General features: G+C 39.7%; 2 protein-coding genes across 2 annotated transcripts in view; both read right to left on the minus strand.

The window, feature by feature from the left end:
- galnt16 (UDP-N-acetyl-alpha-D-galactosamine:polypeptide N-acetylgalactosaminyltransferase 16) overlaps positions 1-3,371 on the minus strand; it is a 57,940-nt gene extending 54,569 nt beyond the window's left edge. Inside the window, exon 1 of the mRNA XM_079632780.1 lies at positions 2,554-3,371. Within this exon, the coding sequence (XP_079488906.1) occupies positions 2,554-2,745 (192 nt within the window). The 5' untranslated portion in view covers positions 2,746-3,371. The remainder of the gene's footprint in view (positions 1-2,553) is intronic.
- Positions 3,372-10,431: 7,060 nt separating this feature from the next.
- vps39 (VPS39 subunit of HOPS complex) overlaps positions 10,432-18,051 on the minus strand; it is a 42,305-nt gene continuing 34,685 nt past the window's right edge. The window contains exons 21-24 of the mRNA XM_079633336.1: positions 17,483-17,632; positions 14,000-14,134; positions 12,753-12,844; positions 10,432-11,733 (exon numbers count right to left, since the gene is read on the minus strand). Coding sequence (XP_079489462.1) covers positions 11,655-11,733; positions 12,753-12,844; positions 14,000-14,134; positions 17,483-17,632 — 456 coding nt within the window. The 3' untranslated portion in view covers positions 10,432-11,654. The remainder of the gene's footprint in view (positions 11,734-12,752; positions 12,845-13,999; positions 14,135-17,482; positions 17,633-18,051) is intronic.

Raw genomic sequence — 18,051 nt, forward strand, 5'->3', positions numbered from 1 at the left:
GCTTGAATTACTGCTTATAACTGTGATAAAGCACATATACAGGCTATCCTATTCTTTCAGGACTTGTTAATGCACTCGTGTCATTAATAGAGAGTGCACACTCATTTCATCTGCTTTTACAGGCTGGATCAGATATCATGCTAATGGAGAGCGGGATTACTCGAGGTAAAGTAGAGCATTACTGTCACTTCACAGCTAATGGCGTATTATGAGGACAAGCTGGACGATTCTGTTGTGAGTAATGATAGCCAGGCTTATACATATTTTTTTAAATGATCTGCATTAGCTTGTTCTCAGTTCATAAACAGCATACACTGAAAAGATAATTGGTGTAGAAATCATTTTCAGTCAGAAATTGCTAGTGAATTTCACAAACTATTACAAAGAGACAACAAGTCACATTCATTTATATAGCAGAGATTGTTTTTGCTGTACAGTAGATCTAGTAAGTTTCTAATTTATTCATTTCTGTTGTAAAAATCATTAGTTATTAACGTGGGCCGCTTACACGACACCGGTTTCAACTGAAAACAGAAACATTGTGACGTGTTCTGGCCATTTGTTTACACGACACATGCGCTTCGGTGGCATGACAAACGCAAACTTTGAAATAGGATTTTTACTTTGATAGAAGTTTTGAAAACGATACCGTTATCATCTCCGTGTAAACTTCAAAAACGTGAATCTGTGAAAACGGTGATGGCGTTCACGTGTGTATTACGTGTTTAATAGGCATGCGTGTGTAAATACGTACAGTGTGTGTGTGTGTGGGCGAGCAGTCTTTCTTTAAAAGTCACATCGCCAAATTACGGTTTCAAATGATCAAATTAAGTTTCCGTCAAATTGTGAAGTAAAAAAACTAAAAAAGCATTCCATTATTCTTTGTTTTTATTTACAAATATAAAAAAATATGAAAATATTAATAAGCCACAAATATATATTTTATATATAAACATATATATGTATATACATACATATACAGTATATATATGAGTAAATACTGTATGACAAGATTATCATAAATTCCAGCACATACAGTCTGTGTAGATCACAGTTCCTGTAATTAAATTGAATATCAGACATATATCAGCACTATATTGGCCATCCCATCCACTTTAACATTGACTGAATTTTATGTAATAATTATCTGTAATTATTAAGAAACCACTGGTCAAATTCAATATGTTAAGATAAATTTAATATCTTCCACAGAAAATCTTCTGTAGATCATAATCGCCGAGGCCTCAGGATATAAGGCATTCAGAACTCATTTTATCATGAGCTTTTGTGCATGTAAACACATCTCTGTGTGTGTGTGTGTGTGTGTGTGTGTGTGTGTGTGTGTGTGTGTGTGTGTGTGTGTGTGTGTGTGTGTGTGTGTGTGTGTGTGTGTGTGTGTGTGTGTGTGTGTGTGTGATGACACTCATTGGTGGCTGGCGCCACATGACTGATGCTCTGTTGCCATGGACACAGGACACAGTTCAGGGGTGCAGGACTCTCGGATCTTCTTTAAAGCATCTGCATTTTCACATGCATATGAATGTTCATTAAACTATGTCACTTTAGATTCTGTGATCTTTCTGAATGTGTCGAATCATTGAAATCACATCACACTTTGCTTTTGGAAGCCAGCAGACTCACTGAAGTCTAACTCAAGCGTTTGCCCTCGACCTGATGAATGTGGAGTCAAACTGTGAGAAGAGCAGAACACACACACACACACACACACACACACACACACCGCCTGTCGACAGGATCGGACTCGATCAGTATTCTTCTGTCATTTACAGATCTTTCTCAACACCACTTGATGATCAGTCAGGTTTGCAAGTTTGAAAAAACGATATTTTCTATAAAATCAAGTTTGATCATTTTCCCCAGTACTATTGGAACTACTATTACAGTAATATTATATATTCTAAAATATGACATATTTAGAATGTTGAAATCTAGACTTTTAAAAATGAAGGTTCCAAAAGTTGATGCCAGCAGAAGAACATTTCAGCGGTTAGATCTTAAAATAACCGTTTTTTTTTTCCTTGATGTAAATAACTTTTTAATAATCCAAAGAACCTTTTTATAAACCTTTCCAAATAACCTTTAGTGCATTTGAAAGGTTCCATGGATGTTAAAGACCTTAATAAGAATAGAAGAAAAGTCTAATTAGAATCTGTTAGGACTAGTTCTGAATTATTATAGAAATCCAGATATGAATCCAGAATACAAATGATCTATTGGATTGCAAAATGACACAGTGTTACTGATAGTTTATAGTAGGTTAAATCCCAACAAAAGCAGCACATGGATCTGCAAACACACACACACACACACACACACCTGCAGCTGGCTTAAGGAAAAGCCTCTTATGCACCTGACATCACGCTGATGGGATCCACACACACACACACACACACACACACACACAGCTCCATATACCAGCAGTGAAAGCTGCTGCACGTCAACATGCATACACGCGTGTGTTACAGCAGTGATGTTGAGCAGTGAACATCAGTCATGATCATCTTCATCTTCCTCATCTTCAGCGTTACTCACGATCAGAGGAAGAGTGCGCTCCTCCAGCCTCCCGGAGGAGGACTTCAGCCCGTGGATCTTCAGCTGGGAGCCCGAGGAAGAGGAGGAGGATGAAGAGGAGGGTTTGCTGTCCTGCCACAGGTAATAGAAGGTGCCGAGGATCCAGGCCACGGTGAGGATGAGGATGGCGTTGGCCCGAATCCTGCGCATCATGAGCGGCTCCGAGCGCTGGCGACCCGCTCCGTGTGTGTGTGTGTGTGTTGTCGGTGATGAGGAGGATGATGATGATGAAGCCGTGCGCAGTGAACAGCCTCTCCAGACTAGAGCTGCGCTGATCGAGCGGATCTCTGGCGGGTTTCGCGCAGGTCCTAGAGCCCGCCTGTCCTCACACACATCACACACACATCACATGTGCCAAGAATACAGTGACTTTAAGATGATTCTAGATCATAGAGTCATTTAAAATCTTTTATTAAAAAAGAAACAAACAAACAGAAGTGTTTTGCCATATGTAAATATCTTTAACAGTTTTCTACAGAGGATCCATGAAAGGGTGCTTCAGAAAACAGTGACTGACAACCACAGCAGGTCAAACTGAACATGAGCTTTTATTTAGTTATTTTAAATGAGATTCACAATTTATGTAACCTGGTTGCCAAATTCCTAAATACAGTCGGAAACCCTGATATGTGTGAAAAATGTATTTATTTATTTTTTTGTGGAAACTGTGCCGCACTTTTTTCAGGATTCTTTGATGAATATAAAGATTAATAGAACGGCATTTATTTGAAATAGAAATCTTTTGTAACATTCTATTTTTACTGTCACTTTTGATCAATGTAATGTCCTTTGATGAAATCAATAAAGGTCCTATAAGGTTTCATGGCATTTGTGAACTAAATGAAAGTACAGATTGGTTACAGTTCTTCTAGTGTTAACAAGATGTGTTCTATTGCACAGTTTGCTGAATAAAATTCATTGAACCAAAACAAAATAATCCCTTATATGTACAACATAATCCACTACATCCATCACGGGACAATCATTTTTTGTCATGTGAACAAAATTCTATTCTATTCTATTCTATTTTTTTTTTTTTCAAAGTTCTTTTCAAAGTTATTTTCTAAGTTCATTTCAAAGTTCTATTCTATTTGGTTCTATTTCAAAATAAGATATTTCAATTATTTCCTTTTAAGGTTCTATTCTGTTAATTCTATTCTATTCTATCCCCAAAGAAGATATTTCAGTAGTTTTTTTCTAAGTTCCTTTCAAAGCTCTATTCTATTCTAATTCAAAAGAAGATATTTCAATTATTTTCTAAGTTCCTTTTGAGGTTATATTCTGATAATTCTATTCTATTATGTTCTATTCTATTCTATTCTGTTCTGTTCTGTTCTATTCTATTCTATTGTACTCTACTCCAGAAGAAGACATGAGTTGTCTCCAGCATGAGCTCAGGGTGACAGTTGTGCTGTGTTCATTAGCGTGAGCTGATGTTCGGCCTCTGCAGGGTTACAGCTGTTGCTCATCAACATCTGCTCATGCAGTCAGAGAGCAGTTTCTTCCAGCACATCAACAGCTCTGATAATGTGCCACAGCTGTTCCCATCTCGGCATCAGCGCTTTCCAGACACTTCCATTGATATAGACTTAATATTAAAGAAAGGATAGAAAGTAAAGCTGATGTGCACAGTGCACTAAAACGGTCTCATCTAATCGACTGATATCTGGGAGAAAAGGTCCAGGCATTTACTGTGGGTTAGGATAGATAGAGTCATGGAAACCGGCCCAAAGTGACGTCCAGCATGCATGCATGTATATATGTGTGATGGGGCTATAGAGGTACCTTTGAACTGCTTTTGACTACGCCACTCCAATTTTACTTGGGTAGGAGATCCCAAATAACTAGAGGGTTTCCCGCTCGGCTATCCAAATAAATGAATAAACTTAAGGCAAAAATTGTTATACAATCAAAGAATCACTTTTTATTAAATACCCAATATTGGAGTCTGGTCTCAATTGATTTCACTCAACAGCTGGCTCAATTTACAGTAATAGTACGAGCAACTATGGGGGGTAACAACACTTAAGAAAAAGAAAATACACAAAATAAATAAATACAAAATCCCCCAAAAAATGAAATAAATTTCTTACACAGCACACTAAATGCACAAACACACACCAAAAACTCTTTCCACACCACACTTGTATGACTCAAAGTGAATATCTTCCCCCCCCTAGTTACAATTTTGAGAGCTGTAGGTAATGATCCAGCTTTAGTTCACAAAATAAACCATAAGAAAAAGAAATCACAACTGACAAGTTTCTGGGCCTACAAACAAACAAAACAAATTAATGATGAATCTCAAACCCATAAACTATTTAAGAGACAAAACTAAAGGCAGGGAAAACAGTGGTCAGTTGCGCAGGACCACTCAAACTCTTAGTTGCCTTTTGGCTGATTTCTGAAGGCACATGAAGTACAACAGCTGTTAGCATCTATCCACCACTCTTCCAGCTTGACATAGCCAACGTGAGGGCCTTTAAGGCAACTTCTGTGCAGTATGCTGTAATGGTAATTCAATGTCCACCACTCAGCCAAACCTTGTCAGCATTTAGGACATTTAGACCACACGTCTAAAACAAATCGACAGAGCTTGTTCTTCCAGCGACCACATGCCAAACAATAGGCCCTATGCACAGCTGCACTACTTCCTGAACTTAAGCAGGGTTCTTTGTTTCCTGTCTGCCAGGATTGGCCAAACTGATTAATCCAGGTGTGTCTGACCAACAACAATAATCAGACACACCTGGATTAATCAGTTTGGCCAATCCTGGCAGACAGGAAACAAAGAACCCTGCTTAAGTTCAGGAAGTAGTGCAGCTGTGCATAGGGCCTATTCAGGCACTGCAACCATTCCATTCAGGAAGTGGCATATTTAAAGGGATATTGCAACCTCTACAAATACCCTCAGCAGCGCCCTCTATTGACTTGGCTACATATGTAAGATTTTTTATTTTATATCTATAAAATATTTATTTTTATATAAAATATTATGTATAAATATAGGCTATACAGTATTTATATGAAAATATTTCTTAAATAAATACATATATGTATGTATTTATATAGCCTATACAAAATAATTATACACAATACACAGAGATATATTATGTAAAAAATATATATATGTATTGGATGCGATGAATCGTGATTAATCATTGCCCAGCACTCATTTTTGGATTTTATATATATACTTTTTCTTTTCTTTTTTTTTGCATAGGCCTACAGGTTCTCTTATGCATACAGTAGGCATACACTTTTACCATTGTTTGTTTATTTTTATCCTTCTTCTTGTATTGTTTATTCTTTTGTATTTTATTTCCTTGTCCTTTACTATATATTCGTGTATATTTTATTGTCTTTGTTTGTAATGTCTTGTCTGTTCCCCTTCTACCCCTCTTTCTCGTAAGGAGATAAAAAGTAAGAATTTCATTGTAGGCTACCAAGATACATGACAATAGAGATCTTGAATCTTGATTTCATGTTAAAGCCGTTATATAGCATAACTGGAATACTTTATTGACCAATCAGCATCAAGGACCAGAGCTATCTGTTTAAAATGTTAATATTTGCGGAACGAGATTTTTGCATGCAGCTGTAATAGATTATTATTGTGATTATTTATGTGATGATGTCACTCAGCTCTTTAGATTAGGAAACGAGTGATTTTCATCTGTGGTTTTCTATCACTCCTACACTTGTTTTCTTGTGTTAGGCTTTGTTCTGTTTGTTTTCTTTCGCTCAAACTCTGGTAATCACGTGGAGTTCGAGTAATTAGTGATCTGGTTAATGACTGCAGTTTCTTCATTGTTCCACTGGAGCTGCAATGCAAGTCCCAGCTGATCCTGGAACAGCCTCTAAAAATGAACCACACGATCCTCTTAATCCTCTCAGAGCCACGGCTGGCATTTACAACCCTGCTGCCAAAGCACGCACACACACACACACACACACACACACACACACACACACACACACACGCACGCACGCACGCACGCACACACACACACACACACACACACACACACACACACACACACACACACACACACACACACACACACACACACCTCATCTTGGTTTCTTCTGCTGGCTCAAGTGTACACACATTCCTACTGTTTTCTTTTTCTTGAGAGCAAAAAAACTCGGCCAAGCGACCACCTAGTAACCACCCACAACAACACCCTAGCAACCATATAGCAATGTGCTGAAATCCACTCAGAAGATCTTAGCATCATAGTGAGTTTTGCATGGCAAGCACCACTCACACTTTCTTCAGATGTAAAAATATTAAAGTTCTATTCTATTCTATTTTATGTTTCTAATCTATTCTATTCCAAAATATTTCTAACTTATTTTCTAAGTTTGTTTCAAAGTTCTATTCTGTTCATTCTATTAAGTTCTATTCTACTCCAAGACACATTTCAAAGTTATTTTCTAAGTTCATATTAAAGTTCTTTTCTATTCTATTAAATGGAATAAGTCTGTTTTTTTAAAGAGACCCATTATGCTTTTTCACATGTTCATCTTTCTTTAGTTAACCACAACAGGCATTGAGGGACAAGTCGTCCCCAATAGTTAAAAATGGCCCAATTGTCCCGCTCAGTGGACAGTGTTTGATATTCTTGATGCTGCTCTGCTGCACTCCATTACACACACCGCTCCGCTTGTTGTTGGGCGACAACAAGTTTTAAATGTAAATTGGGCTGGTCTGCGGTTTAACAGCGCTCGCCAATGACTGAGATCCAATCAAATCAAAGAAGGCGGAGCTTACGGTTCACAGAAGACGAGTGTGAATCCCATTACACATTAGTTTTAGTAGTGATTGAAAGAGTGTGTGGTAAGACGTAAGTAGCAAAAGATTTAATATTTTACAAAGTTTTACGATAGAAATGATCAGCGGTAATATCCAGTTTATGTAAACTTTTTTTGTTTGAGCATGAAAGAGGGTCTCTCCAAAGCACAGAGTCCCTCCAGCGGGAGTTCTTCTCTATATCAGTGTCAGTGTTTCTGAACTCCTGAAACGCCTCCATTGTAGTTTTGAGTTTCTTCCGGGAACGAACACGTCACAATATTCCTCATTTAAATAATTCATACGCAGAATAAAGGGGCGGGGCCTGGATGAGTTGGTTAGTAGTGTGTTAAAACTGGCGGTTATGGTAATTTCCAAAACACACTCAAAGCGCTTGACCAATCACAACACGCTGCTCCAGCCGACCAATCAGAGCACACTGTGCTTTTCAGAAGGAGGAGCTTCACAGAGACAGGAACTAAACAGAGCGTTACTGACAGACTGGGAAGAGAGGAGCTGCAACACATATGGAAAATATGGGGGAAATAATGTGTTTTTTTTTTACATTCAAGCATGAAACCCCTTTTCTAGTAGAACAATAAAGTAGAGAATTAGAAAAACTACTTTTTACAAAGTAGAAAACCTAGTAAAAAAAACAAAATCAAAACGTTATAGCTGAGCATAATATCTCCCCTTTAAATCTCCAAATGGAGAACACAAGGAAACAAAATGTATATCCTGATCTCCTCTTCGGATACAGCACTGTAACAGATGTCTGTCTGTCTACAACACATTTTTTGGACTAAAGCCAACTACCAGTATTATTATTATTATTATTATACCTGCTGGCAGTGGACTCTTCTGACCACTGCGCTGCATTAGAAGCGGCAGCCTCCAAACACAACACACAATGAGAATTTGTAGTTCACTTTTAGTATTTCAAATAAGCAAGGATCTGCAAATGTGGACTCATTCACGAGGTTTGGCCTGAGATCATGGTCCGGCGTGACTCATAATGCTGTGGGTTTAGCAGATCTTGAAGCACACGAGGATCAGTGTCACTGTATGTTGTAGCATGTGCTGGTCCTGCTGCTCAAGCTGTGGTCCGTTCCTCACAGCTCACTTCTACATCTCAGATAATCATCAGAACTGATCTCTGGCTGAGGCCTGGGACACACCAGGCAATTTTCAAATCTAAACCTATTTTAAAACCATGGGAGACCACACTAATAAGGACAGTTTCGAATGATTTTTAACAGTATAATCCTCAGAACGTACACACAAGTAGATTTCAATGTGGCAAATCTCACAGAAACTCGCATCATCAAACGTGATTTCATAGGAAAAACCAATATCCCAGCTAACAAAATTATGTTCTGAGAACGTTGTGGGAACGTTGATTTGAAATGTTCTAAAAACGTTGAAATGTCCAGTTTGCTTAACGTTGCTGGAATGGTTTCTTAATGTTAGCAAAACGTTGCTGGAACGTTAGCATAATGTTGCTGGAACGTTATCTTAAGGTTAGCATAACATTGCTGGAACGTTAGCATAACGTTGCTGGAACGTTAGCATAACGTTGCTGGAACGTTAGCATAACGTTGCTGGAACGTTAGCATAACGTTGCCGGAACATTATCTTAAGGTTAGCATAACGTTAGACTTCAGAGGAAAAACCAATATAAACTTCACATTGTAAAGTCAAATTAGGCCCAATTATTTCCATTTTTATGATTCCTGCACAACCGGAGGCACTAATTTAACCTAATTTAGACTCCAGCATCGATATTTGACCACTGTTTATGATAAAACTGGTTTGCAGTGAACGCGCTGTACAGCTGTCAATCATCTCACGTGGTTCAGCCATAGACAGTATATAAAAGGGTTCAACGTGACCATAATCATGCCCTTCTGCCTGACGCGGTCCTGTGTACACTTCCTCATTCTGTCCTCCGTGATAAAGCTAAAGACACATCGCTTCATCTGAAACAAGAAGCTAATAAATGCACGATTTCGAGTATGTGTGGTTTGTGATTTTCGTGAGATTTTGGGTATTTTCATATGAATAAAGAATGTTTACTGTATACACACTAAGCAAGGTGTAGCTATTAGTTATATATAAAATGCTAAATATAACATATACATATTTTTTTTTTTTACTTAAAACCATTTTAAACCGCGACCAGAATATGTTACAAATACTCGATGGTGGTTTAAAGTGAGCTTTAAGTAAAAGTGTAATATTAATCTTTTGTATTAATCTTTTATTAATTGTGTCGTAGCGGTTCAGCGGTAAGAGGCGGCGTGTTCTGGCGCAAACGTTCCCTGGTGATATTCTGCAGTTTCAGAAAACAGTTCCGCCACTGACCAGCAAAAACCCAGTCTAAAGACAGTGGCACGTTATTCAGATGCTATTTTAAGGGTGCATGCTTGGCCATAATGTAGCGTGTACACAACACACACACACTTTGCTTCTCTCATCTACACAGACACAGCAGTTCGTATTTTTGCAAAACATACATAATTACAAGGAAAAATATTAACACACGAGGGAAATCATTGTGGTGTCCATGAAGATGTGAAAAATAAATCTAGATACACATTTACCCAAATGATTCAGGCTAACGACGGATCAAACCTGTGTGATCAATAGTGGCGAGACACATCGGTATATAAGGACACCTGACAGTGTGTTGTCCGTCAAGAACCAGGAAACACAATTCTGAAGACTGAGAAATCACCGTTACCATCGTGGTAAATCCGGCATTATATTAGCAATCCAACGTAGAACAAGCGCGTCTGCTCTTAAAGGGAATGTGAGAGGACGCTCTGATTGGATTATTGCACGTTACGCTCAAACCACACCTATGACTAATGAACCAACACATTTTAGATTTGAGTCGAGATCCGCCCACAAAGCTACTTGCGTTTTGCGTTAAAATAGGGCCCAAAGGGGTCTTTAAAATTGAGCAAAAAACCCTGGTTCTATGTTGAACCCCAGTGAAGAGTAATAAAAACTAAATCTGAAATACAAGTAAATAAACATTTAAAAACAAATAAAATAACAAAACAAAATGACTAAAACTTTACTTCAATTTCAAATGAAACCAGAAAATGTACAGATAAAACAAATTCAAGTGATTATAAAACTATAATAGGATCTCAATGATCTCACAAGAGAAAAGTGTTTATAGTGTGTTGTGGGCTTTCTTGCAGTCTCAGCTTTGTTCCACAGCATCACTCTTACAGTTCAAACATATGACACCCGCACTCATAAGAGAAGATACATGTTTATTAGGTTCATCTTCCACCTCGGGTTCAATGTACAATCTACACATTCACATCCATTTCCACCGGAACACTTCAGGCCTGTTACAACGGCCTAGTGTCAGTGAGCGTGCCTTTGTTTGAGCAACAGTCCAGGTCATGGTTTACAGTTGACTGACAGCACAAGCATTTTAAAACAGTGTTAGTGGGACACATGTGTTAGGAAGCCAGAGAAATACTGGCGCCCAATTGGGCGACGTGATTGCACACATAGGTGACACATTCCTGGACACGTTTAGACAGTGTGTTAATAATAAATTAAAGCCACTTGAGAAACCAGAAAAAAGAAAACAGTGGCACGCTACCGTGATTGTAGAGCTCTCCAAAACCTCATACCACTAGAACAACTGAAGATACAACACCACGCTTTTTGGCATTGCTGAAAACAAGCAGACTTCTAGCTGTAAGTGATCTCTGAACGCCCATGCAAGCGTTCATCCTTCCATCGGACGGCCCGCAGCCGTGGGTGTGCAAGGCAAGCGCTGACCTTTCTGTACGAGAGGTCACATTAAGGGTTTTATCTTCATCTCAAACTAACTGAGTGAAGCAGAGCAGCACCTACTGTACAAGCCCAGTCCTGTGAGCCTGGATGCTGAACACACACACACGCACGCACGCACACACACACACACACGCACACAGCGTCATGTTGGATAAAAAGGTGCACTGAAAGCAAAGAGGGACGTGAGGGAAGAGAAGATAAGCGTTTCTCAGGGGAACGAAGGAAGCCACAGTTCGTGTTGTGCATTCAGGCAAAGCTTTCAAAGTAATGCACTTCATAAATCTGATCTAAGTCTCACAGTCCAGAGTTTTTAGATGAATTACATCAGACAGATGCAAAGAGCGAGTGAGTTTCCTTCGGCGTGTTTTCACACAGACGCTTGATGTTTGCTGAGGTCTCTGTGTTCATCTGAGGGAGTGTGTCCACCGTCTCCGGTCTTCCTCTACTCTGCTGGACACATGGTGCGGTCTTTACAGCAGAAGTAGTGAACCACCACACCGTTTGGATACCTGGCAAAGGCACTGGACATGAAGAGGACACACAAATTAAGTATTCATACAGTACATCTCCTTCAATATTGAGCACTAATAGAGCACAACTGTACAGTTTTCTCTGAGACTTGGTTTCGGACGTGTTTTCTCTCTCTACAGGTTTCATTAAAAACCATTGGGTTTGGAACGACATGAGGATGAGTAAATATTGACACTATCCCTTTAACACACATGCACAATATTTGTCCTAAACAATATGTGCGACTGGAATTAATGCATCCACTCGAGTGAATACAACTCCACATTGCAGCAATATGTCAGATTCTCCACCAGGGAACGGTTGTATTAATCTGACAGTTTGATGAAACCAGAAAACAATAAATAGAGACCCAGATGTGTTTTAGTCTGTATAACATTAAATTTAATAGTTCAGAATTGAACTTAAGTATTATGAATCATCAGACCAATTTTGGCTTGATTCATGTATTGTTGTCTGTGTTTTATGTAAGCACACATGCATGTCATGCATTTAATGAAGATTTTTTGGCCCTGTCCTAAATGGCACCAACTTTCTTGAGCAATGTTGCAGAGCGATCTTGCTTGGGCACTTTCCCATTAAAAATGGGCAACAAATTTCTATCTGGATACTTGAGATGGGTCCTAGGCCCTATGTATCACCTGGTTTCCCGTTGACGGCAACATTACCCAGCAACATTGCTCAAAAAGTTGCCCTGCGTATCATCACCTTGAGTCCTCGCAGTCTTCCTACGAGTCGCCACTCTCGTGATGTAACGCCACTTTGACTGTCAGGAGAAGTCTGCTGAGGAGCTCGTGGGCTCTGCAAGTGCACATCGAGGGCGTACATCGACCCTACGGACTCAACGGACACGCGCACACGCCAGCCATTGCAAGTCCACAAGACCGTGAGTGCATATACAGTGTGCCATTTGTGACAGCGCCTAACTGTGCCAGACTGACGGAAAGGCCAGCTCATGGTGTAACTAGGCAATGCACTCTGTAAATGATTATTGCAGTAATGTGAGGCACACCTGTTCCCGATCTTCTTCTTGCACACTCTGCAGGTCTTCTCATCGGTGATGACACACTTCACCTGCTGGTGGAAGATGCGTTCCTCCTGCACCTGCACACCGACAAATACAATACATTCAAATATTATTAAAGAGGACATATTATGCACTTTTACAAAGTCTGGATTTTGTTTGTGGACTATACTGTTTTTACTTGAATGTTAAAACAAACTATTTTTCCCATGTTCTCTATTGTTGCAGCTCCTCTCTTCCTAGTCTGTCAGTAACGCTCTGTTTAGTTCCCGTCTTTGTGAAGCTCCTCCTTCTGAAAAGCACACTGTGCTCTGATTGGTCGGCTGGAGCAGTGTGTTGTGATTGGTCAAGTGTGGTCAAGGTTTGTCAAGTGTGTTTGGGAAATGTCCCACCCCTTACCATTACTGACAGTTTCAACACACTTCTAACTAACTCAACCAGGCCCCGCCCCTTTAATCTGCATATTAATTATTTAAATGAGGAATATTGTGACGTGTTCGTTCCCGGAAGAAACTCAAGACTACAATGGAGGCGTTTGGAGGGACTTTGTACTTTGGAGAGACCCTTTTTTCATGCTCAAACAACAACATTACAATACACACTAAAGAAAGATGCTAACATGTAAAAAAAAAAAAAAAAGTATATATATATATATTTATATATATATATTAGGACCACATTAAAGTAAATATATGGGACAGGTTGGATCGGAATTATTTAGAAGTGATGCTACTAATAAAAAATAAATAAATGTGTAGAATCTGTTTACTGAAGTACTGTGTCTTTTCGAGTAACAAGCTAGATTTTTTCGGCAAGTAACTATCATTTGAAAAAAAATTACAACAGAGATGCATCGATACAGTGTTTTAAAACACAGAATTGAATTACACATTACATTTTAGAGTGGCTTTTTATCGTGGCCAGCCTAAGGCACACCTGTGCAATACTCATGCTTTCTAATCAGCATCTTGATATGCCACACCTGTGAGGTGGATGGATCATCTCGGCAAAGGAGAAGTGATCACTAACACAGGTTTAGACAGATTTGTGAAACAATATTTGAGAGAAATAGGCCTTTAGTGTACATAGAAAAAGTCTTAGATCTTTGAGTTCAGCTCATGAAAAATGGGGGCAAAAACAAAAGTGTTGCGTTTATAATTTTGTTCAGTGTAATTACACCGCTTCAGAAGGAAATGAATCAATCATTTAAGGATCAGACTCAGGAGTGAACATACCCGCAGGAACTCGGCCTGTAGGAGGCTCTTCAGGACCTGGTCGAAGCGCTTCCTTCCAGCCTTCTCCTCCAACACACTCTCCAGGAACACCTTGATCTCCCGGATCTGTGTGTTGGCTGGCAGCAGGTTTATGGCCTTATGAAGGAGACAGAGACCAGCATTTAAACACGTGCATGTGGTTTGGACAGTTCTGTTCAGGAATCGTCTCTGTCTGAAAGTGGAAATGTTTCCATTGATGTGTCACACACAGTAAAGCACATGTTCAGAGCGCAGTGGCATCTGACAACATGCCAACACCGGGTCTCATTTCCTCCGCCGGCATCTTACATGATGTGTTGACATCAGCAGGATTGAACTGTGTAGCACTTCAACACACACTCACCGTTCTCTCTCTTCACGTCTACAGCACATGCTTCACTCACTCACACACTCTCTCAGTCTTATTTAATTGGAGCTGGCAACACACACACTTAAGGGGCCTTATCATTCCTATTTTGCACCGGACGCACAGCGGACTTTTCCCTCCTCAGACACACGTCTGTAAATTAGCGGAAAGATGCGTGTTCCGGCGCAAACGTTCCCTGCTGCTATTTAGCGGTTTCAGAAAACAGTTCCGCCACTGACCAGGAAAAACCTAGTCTAAAGTCAGTGGCGTGTTATTCAGATGCTATTTTAAGGGCGCATGCTTGGCCATAATGTAGCGTGTACACAACACACACACACTTTGCTTCTCTCATCTACACAGACGCAGCAGTTCATATTTTTGCAAACCATACATAATTACAAGGAACAATATTACCACACGAGGGAGATAATTGTTGTGTCCATTAAGATGAGAAAAAATAGGCATAAATCTAGATACACATTTACCCAAATTATTCAGGCTAACTGTAGTAATGACGGATCAAACCTGTGTGATCAATAGTGGCGAGACACGTCGGTATATAAGGACATCTGACAGTGTGTTATCCGTCAAGAACCAGGAAACAAATTCTGAAGACTGTGAAATCACCGTTACCATCGTGTAAGTTGTGTGCGCCGGCAAACCCGCCGTTATAATAGCAATCCGCCATGGAACAAGCGCGTCTGCTGTTAAAGGGAATGTGAGATGGCGCTCTGATTGGTTTATTGCACGTTACGCCCAAACCACACCTATGAGTAATGAAGCGACTTCAGACCAACACATTTTAGATTTGCGTCGGGATCCGCCCACAAAGCTACTTGCGTTTCACAACGTTAAAATAGGGCCCAAGGTCAGTTCACACCAATAACGATAACTATAAAGATAACTATATTAGCGTTCACACTGGTGGTTGATATAATTCTGTGTATTCTGAGCACACAGTGCAGTTTTGTCATCTGTTGCTTTAAATGCTTGAGCTCTTTAAAGCAGGATGGATTCTGTTTGGATGGCAATGTTTATATCATTCATCAGCTGAGGAAAAAATAATTCTGAAAGCGATTCCAACTATATGTGACTCTGTGCCGTTTTAGCTGTGGCGTGAACTCTGCTATTCTTTTATATTTACAATTTTTTTTTACAACTATATCATTATCACCCTTGGTGTTGCCAGATTGGGACAGTGATTTCCAGCCCAAAAGCTCACCAAAACCCGCCCACTCCAAGAAAAAAACGCCCAAAAATTGACTGCCAAAATAATGTGATATAATTTTATTGCCATGTCATTCAAGGTTGATAAGCACCATTTGTATCTCCTTAAAACAAAACAACGATGATAAAATAAAAAATAAATAAATTTCCCAGGAAAACGGATCAAAACTAGAGATGCACCGATTGATCGGCTGGTGACCAGAATTGGCCAATTTTCACGGGATCGGCCATGATCGGCGACCGGCCGGTCAGTCTGACATATGCCGATTTTATACCGGTCAAATGCACTTGGGCGCTGCATGATTAACATCGAGCAACATCAGCATCATCACACGTGCACACGGAGCGCACATGTAGGAAACCTTGTGAATTACGGCCGTTTCACACCGCAAGCGTGAGCGGCGCATATATTTTTCCGGCGTGCATTTTAATCAATGAGTGCGTTCACACCGCGAGCAGGAGCGGCGCGTGAGCAGCAGTGAAGTGCGGGTTTCGGCGCAAAATCTATTTTTGCTGCGCTGCTCACGCTCAATTAAAGTGAAAGCACACTATTGATGGACAAAATAAATATAATTTCACACAAAAAGTGCCCAAAAATATTTATAGAAAATATATCCATTTAAACTTGTTTTTATTATTCAGTTTGGGTAAATGGGGTTTTATAATAAAGATATATAGAAAATAAATATTTGAGTGTGCTGTAGCCTAAAGTGCTTAGAAAAAATTAAATCGGTATCGGCAGGTCAAACTCAATGAAAAATCAGAAATCGGAATGGGCCTAGAAAATTGTAATTGGTGCATCTCTAATCAAAACAGGGCAATAATTAAAGAGAATTAGCAAATATGACTAAAATGTCCAGATGGACACTGTCAAGAAATGAACCGATGACTTTAACCCTCGGAAGTACACATTGCAGAACATAACGCAGAATTTAGCAGTCAAAACTCATTCATTGTTGATTCAAACCCTTTTCAGCAGCTGTCAGGGACGAGTAGTGCATGCAGTCTGGACGGTGTAAAAGTTGCAGATGTTTGGTTAGGCTAGTGTGCAAGTAGGCTAGATTTCAATTCAAGTCATTCAACTGTGCTCTCCTCTCAGAGTTATTCACCATCGAGTCATCTCCCACCACGTGTGTACGCTTTTAGAGTTGCTCACTATCTCATTCTTTACTGTAGATACAACTTACTGTATATGTATGTCACTTTGGCATTAGCGATCACTTGAATATATATATAGCTAAAACTTATCGCGCTAAATCGCATCTACCTGCTGATCGCTGATTGGTTAAAAGTGCGTGCTCGTCGGTGACGTCAACACCAACGCCAGCTGACTCTGTATGGGCGTGTGTGTTTAGTAATGTCATGATGACTGATTTTATGGACTACATGCACACTTTAGTTTCGTTTTTTTAACCAATTAGACTTTAAAATGTAGTTGTTTGAAAACCGCCACACCAAACCAAACCGTCCAATCTGGCAAGACTGCCCTTGGTGTGAAAGAGCCTTTATTCAATGACTATTTCAGTTGGTTACTGCCTATTTGATTTCTTAAAACTGAGAAAATTTACATAGAATCACACAAGTATGAAATACCACCCAAGACTGAGAAACACCAAACACTGAACTGGACTAGACCCAAAAAGAAACAGTATAAACACAAAGAGGTCTGAGACCACATTCTTACTTAAGTGGACCAAAAAAGGATCCACGTCCTCTTTCAAGGACTGGACCAGTGTAAACGTAAAGAGAACTGGGTGCTTTTTCACTTGGTTGACCTCTTGGTGCACCTAAAGGAGTGCGAGTCTGGTTCTTTTAAAGACTGTTAGTGACTGTTAGCATTGTTTTACTGTTAGTGTTTGCTGGAAACTCACTTTGGTGGTGTTCAGTTTGCTGTGGTGGAGCTGGAGGACGTTCAGGGCCGCCTGGAGGTTGGCTTGCGGCTCACATAACTCCATCTTTATGGGCCCGAGGAAGTGCACGTCCGGTGGAGACAGATACATGCGCAGGAGGGACAGATACACCTGCAGACAGACTCCGTTAACATTTACACAAGGTGTGTCGGGACAAGAGAGACAGATCTACATTTACACTTGGCTACATTCACACAGTGTTTGGGATTAACAACCGCATTTACAGTTAATCTCATACAGCAGCCACTCGAATATTGAACGAATAATGTATGTGAGAGTGACTACTGTAAATATTAAAGGTGAATTCAATGAACGAAAAGTCTGTAAATGTAACTAAAGAGTTAAATTTAGGTGAGTTTTTGCATGTCTTATTTCCATAGTTTTTATACTTTCAAATCATTCATTCACAACCTATACTTTTGTCTATCCAACCTTTTCACTTCCAAAACCGCATGCAGCTTTTATATTCACGTGAAACGATTTTATATATAATATAATACTGAATACTAATGTAAACTAGTGTGAATAAA

This window comes from Phoxinus phoxinus (assembly GCF_949152265.1).
Source record: "Phoxinus phoxinus genome assembly, chromosome: 13".
Lineage (NCBI taxonomy): Eukaryota > Metazoa > Chordata > Actinopteri > Cypriniformes > Leuciscidae > Phoxinus > Phoxinus phoxinus.